The sequence below is a fragment of the Giraffa tippelskirchi genome, chromosome 6, assembly GCF_054371585.1.
Source record: "Giraffa tippelskirchi isolate mGirTip1 chromosome 6, T2T-mGirTip1v1.2.pri, whole genome shotgun sequence".
Taxonomy (NCBI): Eukaryota; Metazoa; Chordata; class Mammalia; order Artiodactyla; family Giraffidae; genus Giraffa; species Giraffa tippelskirchi.
In genome coordinates this window covers 10,668,989-10,694,070 of record NC_137280.1, presented here as the reverse complement: position 1 = coordinate 10,694,070, position 25,082 = coordinate 10,668,989, and the positions used below count along the sequence as shown (strand labels likewise).

Below are 25,082 nucleotides of genomic sequence, written 5' to 3'. Positions count from 1 at the left end.
CACCTTAACCCAGGGCAGATTTCAAAGGACTTTTCTAGATTTCATATTGTTTTATGTCAGCTCTTCTCACCTGATTAGCACTTAAAAAGGCTGAAAGGTAAGTGCCTAAGAGAGGAAGAGAAATGCAAGCTTTGGTTACAAGCAGGTCCTCTCCTGGTAGCAGAAGGCTGTCAGGCAGTATGGTCTGTGTGTTTGAGGAATCCTTGGGGCACGGAGCCAGAGGCGATACCTAAACCCAGGTGTGGGGGATGCACACAGCAGGGCCGAGATGTATTGTTTTAGGCTCTAGGGTTTCCAACACAGTGACTTTCAGGCAGAGGTAAGTCAAAACGATCCTGTCAGGAACCTTCTGGAACAGCAAAGCGGTTTGGCCTTAATTTGCAACTGGAATCTTCAGTCTACTTTTTCTCTAGACTTCTTCTGATAATCTTAAGCCAAGAGAAAGTTTGAGTTTGCTTTTTTCCTTTGCTACTGGAGTGCAGTGTGTTTCTGTCTGAACTACTGGAGAGTCAAGCAGATCCCTTGTGCCTACTTTTGGGTAGTGAGTGATGAGCAGAGAAAGTGGGGGGTTTTTTGGTTTTTTTTTTTTTTTTGAGTTTTCTGAGTGCAAGGAGGGCTTTCAGAGAAAAGATAAAAACTCTGAGGTGGTCACAGGCAGTCAGCCACGCCCCCACCACTGCCCTCTGTACCATCTGTGCGGCCCAAACTCTGATGATTTGCACTTGGTTGTATAAATCTGCCTGTTGAAGTCATGAGACCCTACTCTCCACTAAGCCAAGTGATGCTATTCACTACGATCCATTCCTGATGCATACTGAGGGTGGCAAACATGATGGGAATAATAGACTTAAAAATCCCCAGTGGGAAACAGTTACCATCGTTTAGAAGAGTGACTCCAAAAAAGGTGGGGACACTGACAGAAAGACAGAGTCGTTCCTGGTTAATTTTTATTCTCCTTTGTCCGTGTTTCCTTCTTTTCCCTCTCCTGATTCTCATTCCTAGATGAAGAAACATTAGCAGGAGCACTGCTTTTTTGTTTTAAATTGGAGCGTAGTTGCTTTACAGTGATGTGTTAGTTTCCATTGTACAACAGTGTGAATCAGCTATAAGCACACCTGTGTCTCCTTTCTCTTGAGCCTCTGCCCCCCAAGGTCCGCCCCCGTAGCTCGTCACAGAGCGCTGGGCTGGGCTCCCTGTGCTGTATGCAGTGGCTTCCCACTAGCTATTTTATACACGTCGATGCTGCTCTCTCAACTTGTCCCATGCTTCTTCTTCCCCCACTGTGTCCACAAGTCCGTTCTCTACGTCTGCGTCTCTATTCCTGCCCTGCGGATATGTTCGTCAGTACCATTCTTCTAGATTCCATATATATGTATTGATGTACAGTGTTTGTTTTTCTCTCTCTGACTTACTTTATTCTGTGTGACAGACTCTAGGTTCATCCACATCACTACAAATGACCCAATTTCATTCCTTTTTATGGCTAAGTAATATTCCACTGTATATATGTACCACATCTTTGTCCATTCTTCTGTTGATGGACATCTAGGCTGCTTTCATGTCCTGGCTGTTGTAAATAGTACCTTTACAATTTGCACGTGAACATTGGGGTAATGTGTCTTTTTCAATTGTGTAAACCAGGAGCACTGCTTCTCCTAAGACCCTCACTATTATAAAGCAGGAAATGTCCTGGTTCCTACAATGCAGGGCTCTTCAGCTAGGATTACCTGTAATAGGAAACAGCAAGTATGGTAAGGACCAACTTCCACGATCTGAAGAAGTGATGATAACAGCTAACGTTACTGCATTTCTACTTTGTACCCAGGCTTGATAAATGTAATTGTCAGATAGCCCTAACGTATGGATACTGTAATCAATTCCACTTCACAGATGAAGAGACTGAGGCTCAGAGAAATTAAGAAAGCAGTTCAGAGCCAAATAGTTAATAAGGGTAGGCACCCAGATTTGAGTTCAGGTTTGCTGGTGCTCACAGCTGCAACGCTATATTTATCATCCATTCATTCATTTGATAAGTGTTTACTAAGCACCCGCCATCTACCCACAAGTGTCCTGGGTGCTGGGGGAGAGGGCAGTGAACAGCACAGAGGTAAATCTCTGCGTTAACATTCTGGAAGGTGAGAGGGACTGAAAATAATAAAATGAGTACATTAAATGCATTCATGTTAGATAGCAATCAGCACGGTGGGAATTTCTCTTGATCTCACTGAACTCAGTTAATTCTCTCCCCCTACACACACTGATTTTTCTGGCCTGGAGCTGCTCTGCCCTTTGGACTGCACTCACCCATCACCTACACTCAGTCCGGGCTGAAGTGCCAGGAGGGAAGTTTCCATTACTAAGTAGAGCTGGAGGCTGCGCCTCTGTTCTCCTTAAGATGGAAAAGCAAGCCTGTTTATTCCAGGGACCTGTATTTTTTAAATGCAGAAAATGTCATCAAAACAAGGGTAGCCTCAAGATTTTTTTCTTGCGTATCTCAGAAGAGCTCTGTGAGCTGAAAGCTCCTGAAACTGCCCGTGGATTTTCAGTCATCACCCCTGTGAGGGTTGTGAGCTCGGTTTGCATTTCCACTGGGCAGCTAGTGTTTCTCAGGCAGCATCCATGCAATTGGAGTCAAAAGTACTCAGGTGAGTTCATTCTCCTAAATGGGTTTGCTGTATAAAACGTATAGGAATGATGAAAATGAATGGATGTCTTTCAAGCGTTTAGTGACGCATATTCGGAAGATGCAGGAGATCTGCTTAGTAAATACTGGAGGACTATGTGTGGAATGTTGTTGAAGGTGATTAAAAAAGAGTTTGTCTTTGTGACTATTTACACAGTTTACTCTGTATACTTGCATAATTAATTGTATATTTTGTAAGTTTATTTTCTGGCATAATTTTCTGCATCACCCTCTTAGAGAAAAGTGTTGCCTATTCGTCTGACTCCAACATCACTATTCTTTCTTTTCCAGAAGATACATATGAACGAACACTGATGGTTGATGGCGAAATTGCAACAATTATCCTCCTGGACATGTGGGAGAATAAGGTATGCAGGGCCTGTGATTCTCTATAAACTCCTCTGGGGCCTGCCTTCCAACAGGCTGTTTGGTGCAAGGGTGACATTGTCCTTCTTCATGTTCCAGATAAGGTGGACTCATTTTCTTGATTAAAAAGCGTTTACTTCTGAAGAACAAAACTATTCTAAGGAACAAGTTGCTCATAAATGAGCTTTGAATAACAAGCGAGTGGCAGTGATCTGTCCTTAGGTCTATTCAGAAATACAAACAAAGTGTATTTGTTTTAGGGAAAGTACCAGTAAGTATTGGTGATAATTTTAAACTATATAAAACCATATTATATGAAGTTGACATTCTCAATAGTTTTCACATTTTGCTTTTTTTGGTGAAAGGTTTGGGGTTTCTGAGCTTGTATGCTGGACATTCTGTTTATTGAGAACCCTCCTATACTAATGAAAAGATTCTTAATTTCATCATTTAGGAGAGGCAAAAAGAATTTTATGGAAGCCAGGAAAGGCTCCTTTTTGGTAGTTGAAATAAAATTGGAAATATTGTTTGGCAGACCCGTCGTATAATTTGTCAACTCAAGCTGTAGGAGGAATCGGAAAGTCAAAGTTTTTGGCATCCATCCTGTCTGAGCTAGCAGTCTTTACAGTCACAGACATCATGGAAGACTGATGCCTTTTGGGGGAGTCGGAATGAATTTTCTCCCTTTCTCGTATCAGCAGAGGGACTCTGGGATACACACATTCTCTCTTTCAAACGGACACCTCATTTACCAGGCAGATCTGAGCTCATGGAAGACCTTCTCCTTTATCAGGGGGAGAGTGAGTGGCTGCAGGACCACTGCATGCAGGTTGGGGATGCCTACCTGATTGTCTACTCCATCACGGACCGAGCCAGCTTCGAGAAGGCGTCTGAGCTGCGGATTCAGCTCCGCAGGGCCCGGCAGACCGAGGACATCCCGATCATCCTGGTTGGCAACAAAAGCGACCTGGTGCGGTGCCGGGAAGTGTCTGTATCAGGTAAGAGGGGTGGTGCCAATACCGTAGAAACGTCTCTGAGTCCCTTGCATTTTCCTTCCGATGGTTGCTCTTTCCTGAAGCTGAAACCAGGGACTTACTAAAATGCCACGTGGAGTTTCATGCATACTCTCTAAGAGCTCCATGTTCCCAGCAGATCATCTGTTCTACCTGCGGGATTCCAGTCTCTCCATCCCCAAGGCTTTTCTCTGGGATTCCTTTAGGGAAGAGGTCTGGCTCAGGGGTTTACTGGTGTCCCCAGCCTTTTCGCCTTGTCCCTTCTATTCTCCAGAGAGATCTCAAGCCTTCTGGGAAGTGAAAGAAGCGTCTTTAGACAGGAAGGATGGACACTTTGATTAAGGGGCATTGTGAGAAAGAGCCTCACCGAGATTGAGAATTCTCCTCTGGCTGCCCTTGGTTCTTGTCGACCCTATAAACACCCTCCCAGCCCTCACTCTTTGTTTCCTGAATTCCAGTTAAGGCATCAGTCTGCTGGTGTCACGTATCCTTTTTTATAATTCAGGGATACTTCCTGTTTGTTGAGCTGGCATCCAAGTGCCTTTGGGGCCCTTAGAATTTTATTGGCCTAATACAATTTTGTACAATGGTAAAAAAGATAAAACGCTGCATTGCCAGCCTCCACCCAGGAGTAAAGAACCCTGTGAAAGACTGAACAGACCTAACCTGCGTGGAAATGTCTTACTCTTAGGAAATGGCTGTCTACAGTAGTCATTTTCCCCCAAACCAAAACGTGGACACCTCGCCATTGAACACAGTAGAACATTCAAAATTGAGACTGTTTCAGAAAAACTTGTTTGTAGAGTTGCTGTTAATTGTACTGTACATGTGTGAAATCTTCAAAATTTTCTCAAAATATCTCATCAAAACTTAAAAAAATTTTTTTTAAGAGAGGAAATCAACTAGTAGGATTCTTAATTTTCAATTCAGGTAACTTGAGTCAGGAGAAAGAGTAAAGAACGTGAACTTGAGAGTGAAGCAGACCTGCATTCACAGCCTCTATTTACAGGCTGGGTGGACCCTTTCAAGTTTTTAAAGGATTGCCTTCTCTCTCTTCCAGTCTCATCAGCTATCTGAAAGGGATAGTGTATTTTTAAAGATTGTTGTGAACATTAAAAAAATATTTGTCAAGTATTTAACCCATTTCCCTAGGGGAGTCAATTAAGACCTGGCTGGTATTATTATAATTAATACTATGACATCGGTGAATTTGGACCTTCATGCTGTGAATTTGGTGGGCCTGATCTAAAGGCCGTCTTTGCTGCTTCCAGGAATCTTCCCGTGAGACTCTTTGCTTCTGTTTAAGGGAGGCCACGTGGCCTACCGTATCCATCACATGGATCACTGACTTCAAGTTCCCCGGGGGACGATTTAAAGTTAGGCCGCATCCAGCTTGGCTGTGCATGGAGGGTCAGATCGGCAGCTCCCCTGACTTTCCTCTCCCCCTCTTGCTTTCCCCACCAGAAGGGCGAGCGTGTGCCGTGGTGTTCGACTGCAAGTTCATCGAGACCTCCGCGGCCGTCCAGCACAATGTCAAGGAGCTGTTTGAAGGCATCGTGCGGCAGGTGCGCCTCCGGCGGGACAGCAAGGAGAAGAACGAGCGGCGGCTGGCCTACCAGAAGCGGCGGGAGAGCATCCCCAGGAAAGCCCGGCGCTTCTGGGGCAAGATCGTGGCCAAAAATAACAAGAACATGGCCTTCAAGCTCAAGTCCAAATCCTGCCATGACCTCTCGGTGCTCTAGGCACCCAGTCACCCCCTGTCCCCTGAAGGACATCACTGAAGGCCGCTGGGACCCGTAATCTATATTAGATTGGATTCTTAAGTATCGTTAGATGTGGCTTCCCCTATTGTAGCTGGGAACTAATGTGCTAGCCTGCTGGGCAACCTTACGCATGGGAAATGAAAGAGCTTCTTGAGGAGTCAGTATTTATTTGCAGGACAACCCTGACCTTTGCTGTTTGAACACCCAAGACTCACTAGAGGATGTGGTCGGGGTTAACATGCGCCTGTCCTCTCCTTCGGCCGACAGAGAATCGAAGCCTACCAAGGAATGCCTGGACAAGAACTTTTCCTCTTAAAATTTTGCCTGGTGTTCTGATACGTGAATTTGAGGCCAATCAGTCGGTCATAAGCAAATATAGGAAAGCTGTCAAAGGGGTGTTGCTAAAGGAAAGAGAACTCCTGTCTTTGTAGCTTATATTTGTGGAGCTAGAACTGCATAACTGGGTTCATCATGGTCATCACTGTCATTGTTCGTGAAGCTGTGAGAGATGATGGACTTGCTGGAAACCAAAGCTTAGCAAACCATTTTTGTTCAATGCCCATAGCTGGTGATCCAGAAATCTGTAGAATTGGGAACTGATACACGTACCACTAATGGGTTCAAAAATTATGTATTTACTATTGTGTCTTATATTTTTTTATTTAGGGGAAAATTATTTTAATCAGATTCTATTTAGGCAAACCACATTTTCTGTTGCATTGTTTTTAAAATCATGGGGCCATCATAAAAATACTTTTAACATCTAAATTACTGAGAACCTAGAGTGCAAAATGCCAGATTTTTAAATATAATCGAAGCTCTGAATTTTTGTAAAACACAAAATATAAATACTTCCAGCATTTTGGGTTGACCCTTGTATGCCACAGCTCTGCTCTATTTATTATTATTTTGCAAAATAACAACCACTGTAACATTTGATAAAGCATATTTATGAACCTGTTTCTTATTAAAAAAACACCCATTTTATTACCATTTTCTATCTTTTTCAGAATATTCAAGTTTTTACCTATATGTCTTATAATAAAATAAATAAAATCTTTGAAAAAAAAGGCATTCCTAAATGTTTTTCCTCTCCAGGAAAGATGACTGTGATCATTTTGATATAGTTTCCAGAGCAAGCAAACCTACCTATCATTTTATTTCTTCTTTTCATTAGCAGTAGCCCAGTCATTATCTGTTTTAAAGAGTATTCTTGACATCTCTCCTTTGGGACGTGATTCACAATAATCCAAAGTGATTTTCAGCTGATACACGAGGAAGTATTTGGAGTCACGTAAATGCTAAGTTACAAGAAAAGTGATATTGATCTTTACCTTGGTCTGGCAAATTCCTAACTCAAAAGATGGGCCTCGCTTTGCTCCCCAAAGGCTCATGGTCCTAAGCTTGAGTAAAGCATTAGAGGAAGTTATAAAGGATTAGGGAGAAAAAAAAGGAAGCTGGTGATTTTCAGCCTGAGATCTAGCCAGGCAAGGCTTTAACCAAATTCTCCTTGCTGATATTATTACAGCTGGACATTAGTACCTGGCTGTGCTCCAGTGGTTCTGCTACAGGACTGGGACTCCCTGCTGTTCCCTGTTCACACCCCTGTACCCTCTTTCATTCTCAACTCCCTCGCTTTCTGAGTTTGTGGTCAGACACATGATTGTCACAGTGACAATCATGGGACCTTGCATTTTGCCCCGAGTGACACAGTTTTACAAGGGGTCTCTTTTCTGTTCTGTTGCCCTTTGTCCTCCCTTTTCCAAGTTGGGAGCAAAAGTTCCCATCTCAGAACTTTGCATCTTTGAATTGTGCAAGGAAACAGTACAGGGAAGTGATAAGAGTAAAGATTCAGGTTATACAGGCCTGGGGGGAATCCTGGCTGTGCCATTGAACATGTGAAGATTAAAGCTTCTTAACTATCAGTTTCTCATCTACAAAACAGGGTTGCTAAAAATACTTGCCTCATAAGGTTGTGAGATGGATGTTGTTCAGTTTGCCACACTATAAAAAGCTCGAGATCCAACCAGTCCATCCTAAAGGAAATCGGTCCTGAATATTCATTGGAAGGACTGATGTTGAAGTTGAAACTCCAATGCTTTGCCCACCTGATGGGAAGAGCTGACTCACTGGAAAAGACCCTGATGCTGGGAAAGATTGAAGGCAGGAGGAGAAGGGGATGACAGAGGATGAGATGGTTGGATGGCATCACTGACTCAATGGACATGAGTTTGGATAAACTCCGGGTGTTGGTGATGGACAGGGAGGCCTGGCATGCTGCAGTCCATGGGGTTGCAAAGAGTCGGACACGACTGAGTGACTGAACTGAACTGAACTGAAAGAGCTCTAGGGATGACAGTTTTCATTGCCACACACCTTCCATTTTGCACCAATTAGTTTTATGTGTCAGTCTCCCCCAAATGGAATGGAAACTCCTTAAAATCAAGAACCACTTCATCTTTTCCTTTTCACCTCTCTACTCTCTGTGGTACAGAGCTTTACACACATTGAAGATTTTAATAGCATTTCTTCTTGAATAGTTTCTCCCAGTGGCTCCATGAGGTTGACAGGCCATTTTACAGCAAACAAGGCCAGGGGATAAGTGACTTTCTCAGATATGAAGCCTCTGGGCTACTACTGGCATCCAGCTGTGACGTATTTGCATCTTTTAGAATCTAAAACCGCTTCGTATTCACACAGCTCTTTTCATCTTCATGGGCCAGCCCTTCCCCGCACACACAGCACACACAGCGTGCCACACCTCCCCTCCACGTATCCCTCACGTACCACTCTGCACCACATCCCGCCACACGCAACACAAACCCAGACACACACCCCTCCATGTAGCATGCACACACAGCATGCACATACAGCAAACACAGTACACACACCACATACGTACCTGACACGCACACCGCACACACACACACACACACACACACACACACATTCTTTATACTCTTTTCTCCCAATTCAGGACCCGTTGAAGATTGTCACCCCAGGGCTCCCCCAGCTTGAGCCAGGCACACAGTGCATGCAGGTTGCAGGCCAGTCCGAGAGGTGATTTGGTTCAATCAAACAGATCTGGGTTTCAAACTGGTTTCATCACTGTGGATATGTGACCAGTAGGAACTTGCTGATCCTCTTCAGCCTCAGTTTTCCCATCTGTGATGTAGGGATAACACCTACTTCACAGGGTTGCGATGAGAACAGCGAGAGACCTGCAAAAGTTTTCACCCCAAGGGAACTCCCACTGCTGCTGCTCCCACACAGCATCTTGCCTTCACTCACTCTTACCTCCTCCAGACATTGCTGGACATCCAGGCACCATCGGATGCCAGGGATACAGTGATGACTAAGACATTGTCCTGGTCCTCCGAGTCCTCGAGAAAGGTAAATATGACTGTCCCAAAAAGCCAAAGAAGGTGGCATTAGGGATAGGAAGAAAATGAAACTGTGGGAGGATTATACATGGAAGGTGCTGGATTTGCTGCAATTCGATGAAGTTTAAGTGAAAGAAAAATATTAAGATGGTTGAATTCGAGGTGGAAAACTAAATTGGGCTATTTAAAAAAATTCCATTTTGGGAAGTAGGAGCATTGGAGAAAAGTTGGATTTTAAGCAACCTGCCTTTTTGCTTAATACATGAACTACTCAATAAATGGAACGAGGTGGACGATTATGAATTCAGTTGGCAAAATCTATCCTACTTGTGCAAAGTGCTGTGGAGGATGCACAATGGGAGAAGGCAGTCTTGCCTTTAAGAAGCTTACGATATAGTGCTGGCATATTTGTGGGAGGTGGGCATGGTGTGAATGAGGACAGCTACACAAAAACCTAGAATATGACATAGAAGATCAGAAGGGGCTGCAGACAAGTGAAGTAATGCAGTGGGAGCTTGGCTGGTGCAATCATGGAATGCCTCTTGGAGGAAGTGGCATTGAGCTTAATCTTGAAGACTACTCAAGATTTCCACAGGCAAGGCTAGTTAAAAGAAAGAAAAAGGGAGAGGATGGCCTATGTAAAGAAAATAGCATGAGTAAGAGCAGAGAGACAGGTAAGAGAAAAATCTGTTTAGAAAAAAATGAGAAGACCAGTTTGACCAGGAGATTTCTGGAAGGTGGTTAAGTGAAGTGGTTAAATATATGAGTCTTGGAGTCAGAAAAATGTAGTTTCACATTCTGACTTGTTAGCTATAGTGGGTTGTATTCCCCCTCAAATCCGTGTCCACCTCAAAATGCGACCTCATTCAGAAAGAATTTTTTTTTAGGTGTACTTAGTTAAGGATCTTGAAATGAAATCATTCTGGACTTACGGTGGGCCCTAAATCCAGTGAGTGCTGCCTTCATAAGAGAAAAGAGAGGGAGAGAGATCTGACACATAGGGAAGGGGGCCACGTGAAGACAAAAGCAGAGATTGGCGTGATGCTGTGGCTGGCGAGGAATGCCGAGGAACATCTGGGACCAGTAGTTGCAGACGGAAGGAAGGATTCTCCCTAAAGCCTTCTGAGGGAGAATGGCTCTGCCGACATCATCATTTTGGAGTTTTAGCCTCCAGAACTGCAGTAGAATACACTTCTGTTGTTTTAAGCCAACAGGTAACGTCAGCAACCCTAGGAAATGAAATGCATTGGGTTATTTAGGGCAATGTAGCCTCTATAAGCCTCCACTTCTTCATCGGAGAAACAAAGATAATGCCCGTCTCAAAGGATTATCACGAGGATTAAACGGAAAGCGCTCAATTTATTGTTTGTCCAAGAGGTAGAAAGTGACTAAACAGGAAGGTAAGAGCAGGGCTGTCATCGGATAAGCCAATTTCCAGGCTGAGAAGTTTGAACTTGGTTCAGAAGGCAGTGCAGGGGCTTGACGATTGCCAAACAGGGTGTGAGAGGTCAAGTGGCGCTACTTCAGGATGTGCCCCAGGGGCGCTGACCTGGTAGGAACCAGGAAGCACAAGAGCACCCCCTCCCCGCAAGGAGACCTGCAGGAAGCCGCGGGAGCACCTGGCCTCATGTACTGAACCCCGTGCAGGGGGACGGAAGCTGTCCAGCAGGGGAGCCGTCGATGTGTGCTCTGCATTGACGAGTGCACGTATCTGGCAGGTTTCCAGGTTTTGGACAGGGAGTGCTCCCAGCTCAATGAGGCCTGATACCTACAACAGCCAGACAGCAGTGCAAATAAGAGACAAGGAGAAAAGGGTGGCAGGGCGGGGCGGGGAGCGCCGGTTACGAGGATCCTGGGGGAAGGGTGTGGATTCCGACTCTGTGACTGCCAAGAAAAGCCATAAAACAAGAGGTCTGAAACCACCAGGAATTGTCCAGTTTAACTCCTGAAGCTCTGAGGAAATAAATATTGCACACCCACTTGTCCTGTCATGTGACTAGGGAAAAGGATGCAAACCAAGGGCTTGAGGTTTTTAGCCAAGGGGTACTCATGTACATGCACGTGATTCTGCATGAGCGTGTGTGTGCACGCACGTAGGTGAGCCAGTGCATAATAGTGTGTGTGTGTGTGCTGGGGGGCAGAGGTGGGAAGGAGAGGGCTCACAGTTAAAGGAGTAGACTGTGGTTGCTGTTCAGTCACTCAGTCGTGTCCGACTCTTTGCGACCCCATGAACTGCATCATGCCAGGCCTCCCTGTCCATCACCAACTCCTGGAGTTTATTCAAAGTCATGTCCATTGAATCAGTGATGCCATCCAACCATCTCATCCTCTGTTGTCCCCTTCTCCTCCTGCCCTTAAACTTTCCCAGCCTTAGGGTCTTTTACAATGAGTTGGCTCTTCACATCAGATGGTCAAAGTATTGGAGCTTCAGCCTCAGCATCAGTCCTTCCAATGAATATTCAGGGTTGATTTCCTTTAGGATTGACTGGTTTGATCTTGCTGTCCAAGGGACTCTCAACAGTCTTCTCCAACACCACAATTTGAAAGCATCAATCCTTTGGTTCTTAGCCTTGTTTAAGGTTCAACTCAAACATCTGGACGTGACTACTGGAAAAACTGGAGTAGAGTACTGCAATTAAAATAACTTCAAATGTCAACGAAACTCTCATCTTGCTCCAGGATTCAGTATATTTCAAAAATACAGCTTCTGTCAATGGTTTTATTTACTTCAGTATTTACGAAGGAAACTGAGTATTCAAGAGGTGTGTACCCTTTTGGAAACTCAAAATGAGTTGTAATTTAAGTTTACCGAGATTGTGGTCAAATAAGTTGAAACAAGATGAGCCTGCAGCTTCTGTGGGGCTGAGGTTTTTAACCACTTGAGTCAAAATAGAGAAATTACCTCTCACTGTCAGACTTTAAGAAACATGGAAGCTCAAGCCGCCTGAGATGTACTAGATTAGCATTACTTAGACGCCCCATGGATGTCATTTGACTTGCAGAAAACTGGCTGCCTTGTGGGTGATTTGAAACAATTTTGGAGGGCACTTTCTTGAAGGGTATTTGTAATTTTAGCTACACACATATACCTTCCACCTATGTATGTTTGTATATGTACAGATGCACATATTTACCCCAGCCTCATTTGAAGACAAACAGTAACTGTAATTCAGATGGCAGATGTTGCAAACTAGATATCTGCTGAGGAAACTATAGCCCTCACGTGAATGTCGGCAAAAGGTACCTTATCAGGAGCACCATAGACACAGACAGCCTGCTGCAAATATCAGAAGACAGGCAGGCAAAGAGCCGTGAGGAGTGCAATCGGTAGTCGGTCAGCTTTTATTTGATTAAAAACACAATCAGATATATTTGAAAGCAGTACTTTCTGTTTTTTGTAAGCATCAGGCTGGACAAGGGGATGAGGTAGGAGTGGAAATCCTATTTAAAAAAATGCAGAGGAAATTGCCTGTGATTCATCATCTATTTGATGGTAAGATGGAGCTGGTGGCTGGCCATGGTGTGGTTCAATATTTGGAAACAGCAAGTGAGGAGCTTGGCTTATCTGAGGAATAATGGGGCAAAAGTAATTCTGAGCTGAGGTGGAAAAAAACAAGTGCAAACAGGGCCTCCAGACGTCTTTCAGACGAGACCTGCCACACCATGAATGTGCCTCCCCCCTCCACCCCTGGTGAAACAGTCCAGCAGCTGGGTGGTCACCCCAAGTGCATCCTCACCCAGTTCTGGGTGAGGACACGTTTTAACTTTCCTTTGTGAGTTATTGGAGTCACGGCCAAGACCATGTTGCCCATAAGGAGGGTGGTAGCCAACTATTGTGACTTTGCTGACCTAACATTTGTTAATGCAGCATGGAGTGCTGGATGGTCAACAACAGACCACAAAAATGAAGCAAAACACAGAAGTCTGTTACTCACAGGTCTGAGAGGAAGCACAGTGGGCCTTGAAGAGAGGTCCAGGTAAGGTGCCCACAGAGTGACAGGACCCTGGGCACAAGCCTTTATTAAAGTCTGAGAATGGAGGGCTTTGGGGTTCTTGCTGCAAGACCCGATGGGTTAATTCAGACAAGAGAGTGAGGCTTTGATAAGCACCTCAGGGGTCTTATCTAATGGGTGCCGGGGAGGCTGTGCTTGCAAGGGCTGCTGGGAAAGTCATGTCAGGAACTTATTTTTGCTTGTGACTCTATGGGCTGTTACTGAGGACATGTGCTTGCATGAGGGCGTTCCTGTCAGGTTATGGCCTCCCGCAGGTCACCAGGTCAAATAAAATGGATGCAGAGGCAGCAGTGCCCGGGAATAGAGTATTTTAGCTGAACTCTGGACTCTTGACGTTCACTGAGCTCTCCTGGTCCCACAGTAGTACATGCGGACCTGTTGACTCCAAAAGATGACTCCAGTTTAGAGCTTGAGAGGGCCTCAGATGGCAGAGGACCCCTCCTTTTTGCACAGAGAGACACTGAGACCCTGAAAGTGTGATTTGCTCAGTGACCCAGTTGGGCCAGAAACCAGGGTTCCAGACCCCAGTTCAATGCTCTTTCCACAAGAGTCACTGCCTTGTCACCTGAATTAAAAGACTGTCCTGGCTTTGCTAATCATAGCTCAGTTGGTAAAGAATCCAGCTGCGATGCAGGAGACCTCGGTTCGATTCCTGGGTTGGGAAGATCTGCTGGAGAAGGGATAGGCTACCCACTCCAGTATTCTTGGGCTTCCCTTGTGGCTTAGCTGGTAAAGAATCAGCCTGCAATGCGGGAGACCTGGGTTTGATCCCTGGGTTGGGAAGATTCCCTGGAGAAGGGAAAGGCTACCCACTCCTGTGTTCTGGTCTGGAAAATCCCATGGACTAAGTCCATGGGGTCGCAAAGAGTTGGACACGACTGAGTGACTTTCGCTTCACTTCTCCACTTCAGTGCATCTTAAAATCCTCATGCATAAAATAAGAAAAATACTACCCATCTCACAGTGTTTTCTAAATTAAAAATTGTTTTAATCTCTTTAAATGGAGTATGGTTGCTTTACAATGTTGTATCAATTTCTCCTATACAACGTGAATCAGCTGTATGTATCCATATACCCAACTCCCTCTTCAGCCTCCCTCCCTCCACCATCCCACCCCTCTCAAAACTACAGTGAGGTATCACCTCAGATGGTCAGAATGACCATCATCAAAAAGTCTATAAACAGTAAATGCTGGAGAGGAGATGGAGAAAAGGGAACCCTCATACACGGTTGCTGGGAATGTAAACTGGTGCAGCCACTATGGAGACCAGTATGGAGGGTTCTTAACAAACGAAACAGAGAACTACCATATGACACAGCAATCCTACTCCCAGGCATATGATCCTGAAAAAACCACAGTGTTTTTAAGATGACAGAATGAGATAAGTAAAAGTTCTTTGTAATCTCTGAAGAGTCTTCAACCCTCTACAGAGTCATTAACGTGCTATGCAGATATGAGGTGGCATGAAGGCTTGTTTGCCCATCAGTGGCTTCAGCAGTGTCTGAAGGAGAATCACAGGTGGACATCTGACTGGCACGTGGAGCAGGTGGGTCTCTCAGTGCCCGCCCTCAGCGGATTCCCCCCTCCACCACCCCAGACAGACACTCACCTACTTTGCTGATGTATTGGACTGGCCTTGATCACTGTCCCTTGGAATGTCTGAAGCCAGTTAAAATGCATTAGCAGTTGGGGAAATGCCAACGCCGTCTCTTCTGGCAGCAGCAGGAGGGAACTTGTAATTTGATTTCCTTTATTGTGTCTTTGAGAGTCTCTGTACAGACTGGGCAATGAGAAATGCTATTTTAGGTGTTAAAGATGAGGACATTTGACTCGTAAAATATCAGATTGATAGTGACCTTGTCCATTTCTTTGCTTTTAGGTGGAACAGTGTTCCACCTGACAGATAAATGAGACCCCAGGGTGTCACAGGTGCTTCGGGTTATAACTGTGAGTAAATCACTGCAGATGGTGACTGCAGCCATGAAATTAAAAGATGCTTGCTCCTTGGAAGAAAAGCTATGACCAACCTAGACAGCATATTAAAAAGCAGAGACATTACTTTGCCAACAAAGGTCCGTCTAGTCAAAGCTAGGGTTTTTCCAGTAGTCATGTATGGATGTGAGAGTCAGACTATAAAGAAAGCTGAGCACTGAGGAACTGATGCTTCTGAACTGTGGTGTTGGGAAGACTTGAGAGTCCCTTGGACTGCAGGGAGATCCAACCAGTCCATCCTAAAGGAAATCAGTCCTGAATATTCATTGGAAGGACTGATGCTGATGCTGAAGCTCCAATACTTTGGCCACCTGATGTGAAGAACTGACTCATTTGAAAAGACCCTGATGCTGGGAAAGATTGAAGGTGGGAAGAGAAGGGGACGACAGAGGATGAGATGGTTGGATGGCATCACCAATGCAATGGACGTGAGTTTGAGTAAGCTCCGGGAGAAGGTGATGGACAGGGAAGCCTGGCGTGCTGCAGTCCATGGGGTCACAAGAAGTTAGACATGACTGAGCGACTGAGCTGAACTGAACTGAGGGTGTCACAGGGTTATAACTGTGAGTATAGGAAAGAAGACAGAAGTGGACACATGGGATTCACCTCCTTTGTGATTGAGAAGGAAGATGCAGATTGTGCAGCTCCGTGAGAGAGTAGCTGAAAACAAGATGAACCTAGGGTGAGGACGGATTGCCTGGGTTTGAATGCTGGCTCCTCCTGGGTTATCCCAGCTAGGTAACTCAGGCAGGTAACAATCTTTACCAGGCTCAGTTTCATTATCAGAAGGAAGAAATCGAGTAAATGAATTAAGATTATCTTTTTCTTAGGTTTTTATAGAGAATAACGGAAAAGTGCAGCCTCCTGGCACATGGTGCTTAAAGCTTTTAGCAAGGTTATTTTCTTTATTCATATGAAAACCAAGTGCCTTCAGAGACTAGTCCTAGGAGGGAAGTCTGGAAGCAGGGAGGGGCTATCTAACAGGAGACTCTCCTAGTCTGTTGTCCTAAATTGTTATCTCCCCTTGGCAGTCAATACTACTCTAGAGGGGGTCCAGCCTGAATGTCCTGGCTAAAGGATGGACCAAACTTCCTGGCCACAAAGGAATCACATTCCTTTTTAAGGTTGAATAATATTGCATTTTATGTATCTACAAATGAATTCTACATTTTCTATATTCGTTCATCTACCATTAGACACTTGATTGTTTGTACCATTTGGTTATTATGAAAAATACTGTCATGAACATGGGTGTATAAATATCTGTAAGAGTCTCTGTTTTCAATTCTTTTGAGAAGAAGTGGAATCGCTGGATCTTTTAGTAATTCTATCTTTGATTTTTTGAGAAATCTCATGTCCTTTTCCACAGTGACTGTGCCATTTTACATTCGCAACAGCAATGAATGTACAAGTGTTCTGAGCTCTCCACATTCTTGCCAACACTTCCTATATTTTTTTGATAATAGCCATCTGACTGGGTGTGAAGCTGTATCTCATGTTGTTTGCATTTCCCTAATGATTAGTGATGTTGAAAGTCTTTTCACCTGCTTATTGGCCATTTGGTGGTGGTTTAGTTGCTCAGTCGTGTCTGACTCTCTGAGACCCCATGGACTGTAGTCCTCTAGGCTTCTCTGTCCATGGGATTTTCCAGGCAAGAATACTGGAGTGGGTTGCCCTTTCCTTCTCCATTTACATACTGTTTTTGGAGGAATGCCTATTCAAGTCCTTTGCTGATTTTTTCATTGGGTTATTTTGAGCTGTTAGGAGTTCTTCATATATTCTGAATATTAATCCCTCATTAGATATATGATTTGCAAATATTTTCCCCCATTTCGTGGGTTGTCTTTTTACTTTGCTTATGGTGTCCTTTGATGCACAAACGTTTTACATTTTGATGAAGTCCAATTTAACTATTTTTCTTTTGTTGCCTGTGCTTTTGATGTCATATCCAAGAAATTGTTGCCAAATCAGTTTCATTTGCCTGACATGCAGCAAGTCAAATCTAGATGGAGAGGTTTGTAGCAGAGAAAGGATCTGTTCACAAGGCAGCCAAGCGAGGAGTCAGGAGAACAAGTCTCAAGTCCACCTCCCCAAAGGCGAGAGGGCCTCAGGATATTTATGGGGTAAGGAAGTAAAGTGGCCTGAGAAGTCGGGAAAGATGACTGGAGGCAAGAAAAAGGTGAAATAATTGGTGTTCTGTGCAGGTGTATCTGAGTTACATGCTTTTTCATAGTAAGTGTGTTCAGAAAGTGGCAGCATTAGCATGATCTAAGGGTGGAGTTTGGGGCCCTCTAATGTCAAAAGGTCATCCATTGGACACTTGCACAGTCACAGTCGGATGTTGGTCATCTTGATCAGTTTGATTTGAGCAAAACTAGCTCCATGTTCCTGAAAAATGATTCAGCCATTTCCGTGGAAGCCCATACATCAGAGGTGTTATCTCTAGGGGGCAGTTAACTGAGTCGTGTGACATATTGTCTAGACTCCATGAAGCTTGGAGGGTATGTAATTCACAAGAACAATTACGGTAAGCTTGACTGGTGAAGGCAGGTTTTTGTTGTTATTAAGTCGTGCGCAACTCTTTGCAACCCCATGGACTGCAGCATGCCAAGCCTCCCTGTCCTTCACCATCTCCTGGAGTTTGCTCAAATTCATGTCTATTGAGTCAGTGATGCCATCCAACCATCTCATCCTCTGTCATCTCCTTCTCCTCCTGCCTTCAATCTTTCCCAGCATCAGGGTCTTTCCCAGTGAGTTGGCTCTTCACATCAGGTGGCCAAAGTATTGGAGCTTCAGCTTCAGTATCAGTCCTCCCAAAGAATATTCAGTCCTTTCAGTGAGTATTCTTGATTTCCTTTAAGACTGACTAGTTTGATCTCCTTGCCATTCAAGGGACTCTCAAGAATCTTCTCTAACGTCACAGTTCGAAAGCATCAAATTCTTCAGCGCTCAGCCTTCTTTATGGTCCAACTCTCACAGCCATAGATAACTACTGGAAAAACCATAGCTATGACTATATGGACCTTATAGGATATTATTTATTAAGCAAGTTATGGTGTAAAAGATCTGATTGATTACTGCCTTCAGTTTCAAAATCCTTGCTGAATCCAATGTTATGAAACTTTTCTTCTCTATGTTTTCTTCTGAGAATTTTATAGTTTTAACTTATGTTTGGGTCTTTGATCTATTTTGAGTTAACTTTTGTAGGTGGTGTAAGGTAAAGGTACAACTTCTTTTTTTTTGCACATGGGAAATAGGTTTCTTGCATCATCTATAGTGCACTGGTTTCAAGCAACAGAAACTGCGAGGCTAACTATTGGAATAATTCTAGATAGTTCATAGAAATTAAAAGAAGTTCTGAATAGTAAAATTTCTGTAAGTAGAGAATACGGCAGTGACTTAGGGATCTTAGTCATGGACTGTTTCTGATGAAGCTGTGATCGGAGAGACTTAGCTCCAAAAATCTTGTGTGTGTGTACTTCACTGGATATCATATTTGGCTAGGAGGCCTATAAGTGGAAGTGTGTGTGTGTCTGTGTGTGTGTGTGTGCTGAGGATGAGGCAGCATTGTTACAGAATTATCTCAACAGATAAGATCAGTTGAAATGTAGGGTTTGAGTGAGTGGGAGAGAGGGAGGAGGCAGGAAGGGATTTCCCACAAGAAAACCAGAATGCAGTAACAAAAGGAAGTGGGAACGAATACTGGCTAGGCCACACAATAGATACTCGCTTCCTGTCTTCACTGAAAACTTTCTCAGATATTGACTGATATTGCATTGTGAATCTTGAGTAGACAGCAACAGACTATGCCATGTTTTCCACACCTATTTGTCCAAGATACTTTTAAGTGCATCTTACAGGGTTGATGTTCCATAGAACATGTTTTGGGAAATGCTTTCATATGCTAATAGGAAGAACTCTGTACTCGTACAATAGCAAGTTCAATCCTGGTTGACTCTTTTCTTCAGTTTGTGAATTAGACACGGCTTACACAAAGAGCAAGGACACACACACATCACATTCATCAAAGTGCTGAGCTGAAGTGGGTCTGGACTTCCCAAGTTGGTGCTGGGAAGCCAGGGGTCAGATTCGAGTAACCCTCTCTCATACACTCACAGAGTAAAGATGACTTCACATAAGCCAAGCAGAAATATCATCCACAATATTTTTTAGCATACATATTACCTGGGTGATGGGAATACATTTCTCTGTGACACTTTGATGTGAGAAATGACATGTTCCTTAATTGTTTAAAAATAAAATTAAATCTTTGTCTAGCCCTTTCTCAGCAGGGCAGGTCTTTTTGGGGAGACCACCACTCTTTTGGATTATTCATGACACCATGGGACTTAGTCAAGGCCCAAATGGCTGGTCTCTAGGGCATGGTCATCTTCATCACTGTTGTGCTTTCTGGGTGCCTTCAACTGGGTGCTGGTCCCCCTTCTAGTGGGCGCTGATGCTCTAGGTGGGCTCCTGAGAGGCGCCCTGTCCCCCATAATGCTCTTCTCCACTGACCTCATGCTTGGCCTGGGGCTCTCAGTGTGGCTTCCCAAATCTCTTAGTATCTGCCTTTGACAAGCAGAGCTAAACCCAAACTCCTCTTGCATGTGGGGTGGCACAGTGGAAGGCTGGGGCAGTCCCATGAAAGGCCCATCCCCTCCCCAGGATATGGGATTTCAACTCCATTTCACACTGAGTCATTTCTCTTTCTTACTTCAAAGCATCAACACCTCCATCTCCTCCTCCTCTGGCTCTTAGTGATCCAGCATTTGGGGTAAGGGGAGTGCAGCTCAGTAACGGAATTTCAGTCTCCTGGGGGTTTTGCAGCTCCCAGGGCACTATCCACAGAGGTTCTGATTCAGTTTCAGAGCGGCGGGGACCAGAAGACACTGTCAGAGAGTCTGATCCAGCACATCTTCTGACCATACTTGATGGGCTCTGTCCTCATCCTGGGGACAAAAACCAGACAAGTCTGCTGGGCAAGGGTAAGGGGTAGAATAGAAAGAGTTCAGTTTTTGGAGATGTCACAGCTGGTCTCCCAGCTTCCAAAAATGGACAGTGTGCTTCTAAAGGAGCAACATATCAAAACAACCCATGTGGTTAAATTTCCATATCCTCATCCAATTTGCCATGACTCACCTCTGTAGATCTGTGTTTTGGAATTCCCCGTGAGCACAGAGAAGAGAGTCTCTGTGTTTCTATCATGTCTCTATTTCTCTGTGTCTCTGTTGAAGCCTGGCAGGTATCAGCAGGACTTTGGCGAGTGCCTGGGTTGCTAACTCTTAGCTTCTGACAGGCCACCGGCTTGAATTGGGGGGCTGGGGGAGGTGGCCTGCGGGCCCTGTGTTCATGGGTGTGGCTTGTCTTCCCCAGGGCACAGTTGTGAATCTGTCATTGATTTGGGGATCTTTTGTGACTTTCAGAAGGGGTGTCTTTCTGTTTTGTTGCCAGCACCCTCTCTTCTCCAAATCCAATGCAGGCATCCGTATTTCTATTGTTTCATAAATCCTGGTGTTCAAGAAATGAATGGCTGTCCACAAGGACTGCAGAAACCCCCTCAGCTCAGGAAAGGGGGGGAATGATTGCTTTTTAACTCCAAAACTTAAGGCCTGGTGGTGGGGTAATTCAGGGACCTCTGAGGATGAGTTTCAGAAGGGAGCAATCAGGGTTTTGCTGGGAGCCTCTCGAGGCTTGTATTGGCCTTGCTCCCCAGAGGGCCAGGTTTGAGGATGAATGACTCATACTCTGTGTGCAATAAGCTGGGCTAATGAGAATGGGCAGTGGGAATGCTCCTGGTACTGAGGATAGTGTTTTCTAGAATGTGAACCAGGAAGCAGGGCACTGGAGGCCTGGGACTAGCCTCAACTCTTCCATGAATATCTCGTCACTTCTATGCTTCAGGATATTTTCCTCTAGAAAGTGGGACGGTTGGGCCAAATCTGTTAATTCAAAGATAAACGTTTAATGAGCTTGATGATGCACTCGGCTCTGTGCTGGAGGGATGTCACATTAAATAAAACCTGATGCATGCCTTTGTAATGACGCTTTCCAAGGTCTTCTGATGTGCCTGCATTCTGTGAGTCTATGAGTGATGCCTACTCACAGCAGCCCTTGAACACTGTGCTTTCACATATATTATCACATCTGTACTCGAGATGAGTCACCCTTCCCACTGCATGGGGGTCAAGTGACTTGTCTAAGGATACACTGCTATGAAGCAGTAGGGCTGGATTTGAATCCTGAGTTTCTGTTTCCCAGTCCTGTGCTCTTGGCTCATTAGCTTGCTGTCTGTGACTGCTCCTTCTTTACAGATTTTTTTCCACCCAGTGAAATAAGAGCCATCATTTGCCAAGCGCTTACTTTGGGTCCTGCTACATGCATTATCTTGTGGAAATCTCACAGCACTGTTACTAGGTAGTTATTATTGCTATCATTTTACAGAGGAGGAAACCAGGGCTCAGAGAGGTTGGGAGCCTTACACAGAGTCACACAGCTTGTCAGTGATGCTCCGATCCGAGGTTGTCTGGGGCTGCTAAACTGTATTGCCTTCTGGGATCATTGAGATAGAAGACCGGGAAGACCCTGGACCCTGTTCTCTCCTAGAGAATTGAAGGTTGGGCCTTTGTGTCTTCCTTGGTTCTCTCTGGAGAAAATTGAGAGAGCCAGAGGACTTAAGGGAGTTGTGAAGAGGCCTTGGTCAGTGACTTCTCCTGGGCTGAAGGTCCTGAGTTTAGGGGCTTCATGGGGAAATATGACAGACTTCCAAGACCCCAGAGACATTCCAGGTCTCAGGCCCAGAGGCCCCCATAGGAGTCAGCTGAAAAGCAGGAGCACCCTATCATTTTCCAGAGGGGATGATGTGGACTGGCTGGGAAGATGCTTCTGGGGTCTTGCAGCAGCAAGATGTGAGGTCCTCCCTTCCCCCTGGGCCTGCCATCCTGGGCTCCCTCCTCCCACCCTCAGGACCTCAAAAGGCCTTTCCTCTTCCTAAAGCCTGCCTGTAGTGGTCCCTTCATCCAGTGCTTGGAGGCTCTGGGGACAAATTAACCTCTAGCTGGCCAGTGCCCTCACCTCAGGGCTTCTGCTTAGCCTCATGCCCTTGCAGGAAGGCTGAAAAGTAGTAGAGTGCACCCCAGTAAACAGATGGGGAATATGTGTGGGCTTAAAGGGGAAGGAACTAGCTCAACTCACCACCAGCAGGAGTCAGGCCTGAAGACTGGACTTGGTTTCCAAGGGCAGGATGCAGAGCTGGCCCCTGAAACCTGGGGTAACCGTGGCTCGCACCTTAGTTTATTTTTCAGGCGCTTAACTCATCTACAACCACCCAGGCAGGCCAGTAGTTCTGTCTCCATGCTACAAGTGAGGAGCCTCGAGCCTGGGGAGGTTAAATAACTTACCCAAGACCACTTGGCTAGAGGGCTAGGGGAGGATTCAAGCTCAGGACCCTCTGGGTCCCTCCGCTGCACCTCACTGTCCCCTCCCTTTACTGCCACCCTGTGATTTTCCTGACTTCCGGTTCATGATGCATGCATGCCAAGTCGTTTCAGTCGTGTCCGACTCTTTGTGACCCCACGGACTGTAGCCCCGCCAGGCTCCTCTGTCCATGGGATCTCCAGGCAAGGATAATAGAGCGGGTTGCCATGCCCTCCTCCAGGGGATCTTCCAAACCCAGGGATCCAACTCAAGTCTCTTCTGTCTCCTACATAGAAAGGTGAGTTCTTTACCACTAGAGCCATCTGTGTTCTGGTTCAAGACCCTGATGCTGGGAAAGACTGAAGGCAGGAGGAGAAGGGGACAACAGAGGACAAGATGGTTGGATGGCATCACTGACTCAATGGACATCAGTTTGAGCAAACTCTGGGAGATGGAGAAGGACAGGGAGACCTGGCGAACTGCTGTCCATGGGGCCACAAAGAGTTGGACACGACTGAGCGACTGAACAACCACCACCAGCACCTGGGTTCACAGTGGGGAACAGTAACCTGGATGTGAGTGAAGCCCGGATGGGTCCTTATGGAGGTTGGGTGGGAACTGGAGGACTAACTACCAATCTTTAGCTGACCCTCCAGGCCCTGGATTTTAATTATCATGCAAGCAGCCAAGATAAGCTTAGACTCATTCCTTGGCAACAGGAAGTGTGTGGGATGTGCAGAGGCTTTGAAGGGACCTTTAAGGTAACCAGCAGCTCGAGGGGAGTGAGCTGAACTGCCTAGAGACAATCTGCAAGCTGCAGGGCCCCAGGAGAGGAGGCTCTGACAGCTGGTGAAGTCACCAGCAGGGGACAGATGCTAATGGACAAAGGTCACAGCCTCCATGGAGCTGGGCATGAGGCATGCATCTGTGAGTCACGGCGGGAGAGACTCACAGGCTTACTCCCAAACCCAGGGACCTGCACCAAGCTGTCACCAGAGCCACCCTCCTATAAAATACATGATTAATTATGAAAAAAGCTTCTTACATATGGGAGGCTCCAAGCTGGGTTTGCAATTAGCATGAAGAGAAGGTGCTTCACGTTCAATTAATTTTTAACTGACCTGCCTGATCTCCCGGAGGCAGAGCTCGGCTCCCGCTGCTGTAAGGATTCGGTTCTCTGCCAGGGCCAGAGGCAGCTGCAGCGCCGGGTCCTCCCAGACTGGAAAGCAATGTTTGTGAGATGAGCAAATGGCGCAGATGGGGAATACTGAGCGTCACTGTCCTCTGTCCCACCCCCTGGAGACCTGGGGAGGTTTAAATATAGGCTGGTGGATATATATATATATATTGAATTTGAAAAAGAAATCAGGTGGAACAGTTTTTTTCCCCTGAAGAAAGCATAATTTTTTTAGGGGAAAATGTTTCCAGCATCCAGAGATGATGTTGACCCTGTAGTGGCAGAGGGAGCCGGGCGGACACACAAACCCTGGGTCCCTGATGTCTTCTGGGACTTCCTGGCTTTGATAGACTGGGGTCTTGGTTTCCCCCTCCCCTGCGCCCCGCGGAGGGTCCGGCTGGCACGCTGGAGAGCAGGAGGCTGGCTCCAGGCCGCGCGCGGGCTCTGAGGGAGAAGGGCCGCCATCTTGGGCGGAACTGCGTCACCGCGTCATCGTCACCGGAGAGAGCAGGGAACGCTAACGTGACCCCCCGGGCTGGTCTCCGGATCTGAGAGCCCAGTCCTGCCACGTCGTCGTCGTCGTCGGGGAGGATGGGGGGGTCACAGGAACCCTGAAGCACTGGCTCTTGTTGAAAGCAGGCGGATGGGATGGTGGGGAGCCAATGAGATTGTTCACTAGAGAGAAAAATCCCAGGGCTGGTTGGGATGGCGTTTGAACGGAATGCGAGGGTTTGGGGTCCCTTTTATTCAACCGGGGTACAGCGGAATGCCACATCCTGGGAAGCCTGGAAGTTTGGAATTTCAGGAAGAAAGGTTAAGAACTCTTACCTCCTAATCAGATTTTACTCAGAAAGCTTGAGTCAGACCTAGTTCCACCTCCCTCCTTCCTGTTGAGTCATCCTGGGGAGGTTATTTAACCTTCTATCTTACCCTTATAATATGAGGGTAATAAATATCTCCCTGTTAGGGCTGAAGTGAGAGTCAGATGGAATCATGTTGTACCAGCTTACCCAGGGGTTTGCTGCAGGGGTGTCCTGAGGCCTCCAGCCCCGAGAGACTCCCCATTTTCCTTGACATCCCAAAAGCCTTCCCCAAGGTCCAGTTCACAAGCTGTGGCTTCTCCCATCTCCCCTCCCTTAGAGCTCTCAGCATTCTTGGGGAATTTTGTTTGCCTCCTGCTTTCTCCCTCTGATTTCCTGTCTCTGCAGAATTTTCAAGCCCCTTCTGCATCTTTCCTGCTGTAACTGACCTTCTGTGACTCAACACTCTCCTTTGCCT

At 45.8% G+C, this 25,082-nt stretch overlaps 3 protein-coding genes across 18 annotated transcripts in view; 2 read left to right on the top strand and 1 right to left on the bottom strand.

Moving 5' to 3' along the window:
* GEM (GTP binding protein overexpressed in skeletal muscle) overlaps positions 1–6,895 on the top strand; it is a 50,900-nt gene extending 44,005 nt beyond the window's left edge. For all 6 annotated transcript variants that reach the window (XM_081496933.1, XM_081496934.1, XM_081496932.1 and 3 more), the window contains 3 exons: positions 2,975–3,051; positions 3,843–4,047; positions 5,527–6,895. In XM_081496933.1, coding sequence (XP_081353059.1) covers positions 2,975–3,051; positions 3,843–4,047; positions 5,527–5,804 — 560 coding nt within the window. In that variant the 3' untranslated portion in view covers positions 5,805–6,895. The remainder of the gene's footprint in view (positions 1–2,974; positions 3,052–3,842; positions 4,048–5,526) is intronic.
* On the bottom strand, positions 6,786–25,052 carry LOC145509039 (uncharacterized). 11 transcript variants are annotated; one of them, XR_014055806.1, is made up of 5 exons: positions 24,113–24,286; positions 23,749–23,846; positions 19,929–20,186; positions 14,832–15,002; positions 10,548–10,976 (listed from the first exon to the last, which is right to left on the bottom strand). XR_014055806.1 is itself a non-coding variant. In XM_081496938.1 (3 exons), exons 1-3 carry the CDS (start codon positions 24,267–24,269, stop codon positions 20,107–20,109), a joined length of 312 nt encoding a protein of 103 aa, XP_081353064.1. In that variant the 5' UTR covers positions 24,270–24,301; the 3' UTR covers positions 19,366–20,106. The 11 variants fall into 11 exon arrangements, 2 of the variants coding, with proteins under 2 accessions (XP_081353064.1, XP_081353063.1); XR_014055811.1 differs by having other exon boundaries at positions 19,929–20,163; positions 24,113–24,278; XR_014055809.1 differs by lacking the exon at positions 10,548–10,976 and adding an exon at positions 14,188–14,723 and having other exon boundaries at positions 19,929–20,163; positions 24,113–24,292.
* Positions 24,315–25,082, top strand: part of CDH17 (cadherin 17) — a 101,817-nt gene continuing 101,049 nt past the window's right edge. The window contains exon 1 of the mRNA XM_081496927.1: positions 24,315–24,617. The gene's annotated coding sequence lies outside the window, so the exon portion shown is untranslated. The remainder of the gene's footprint in view (positions 24,618–25,082) is intronic.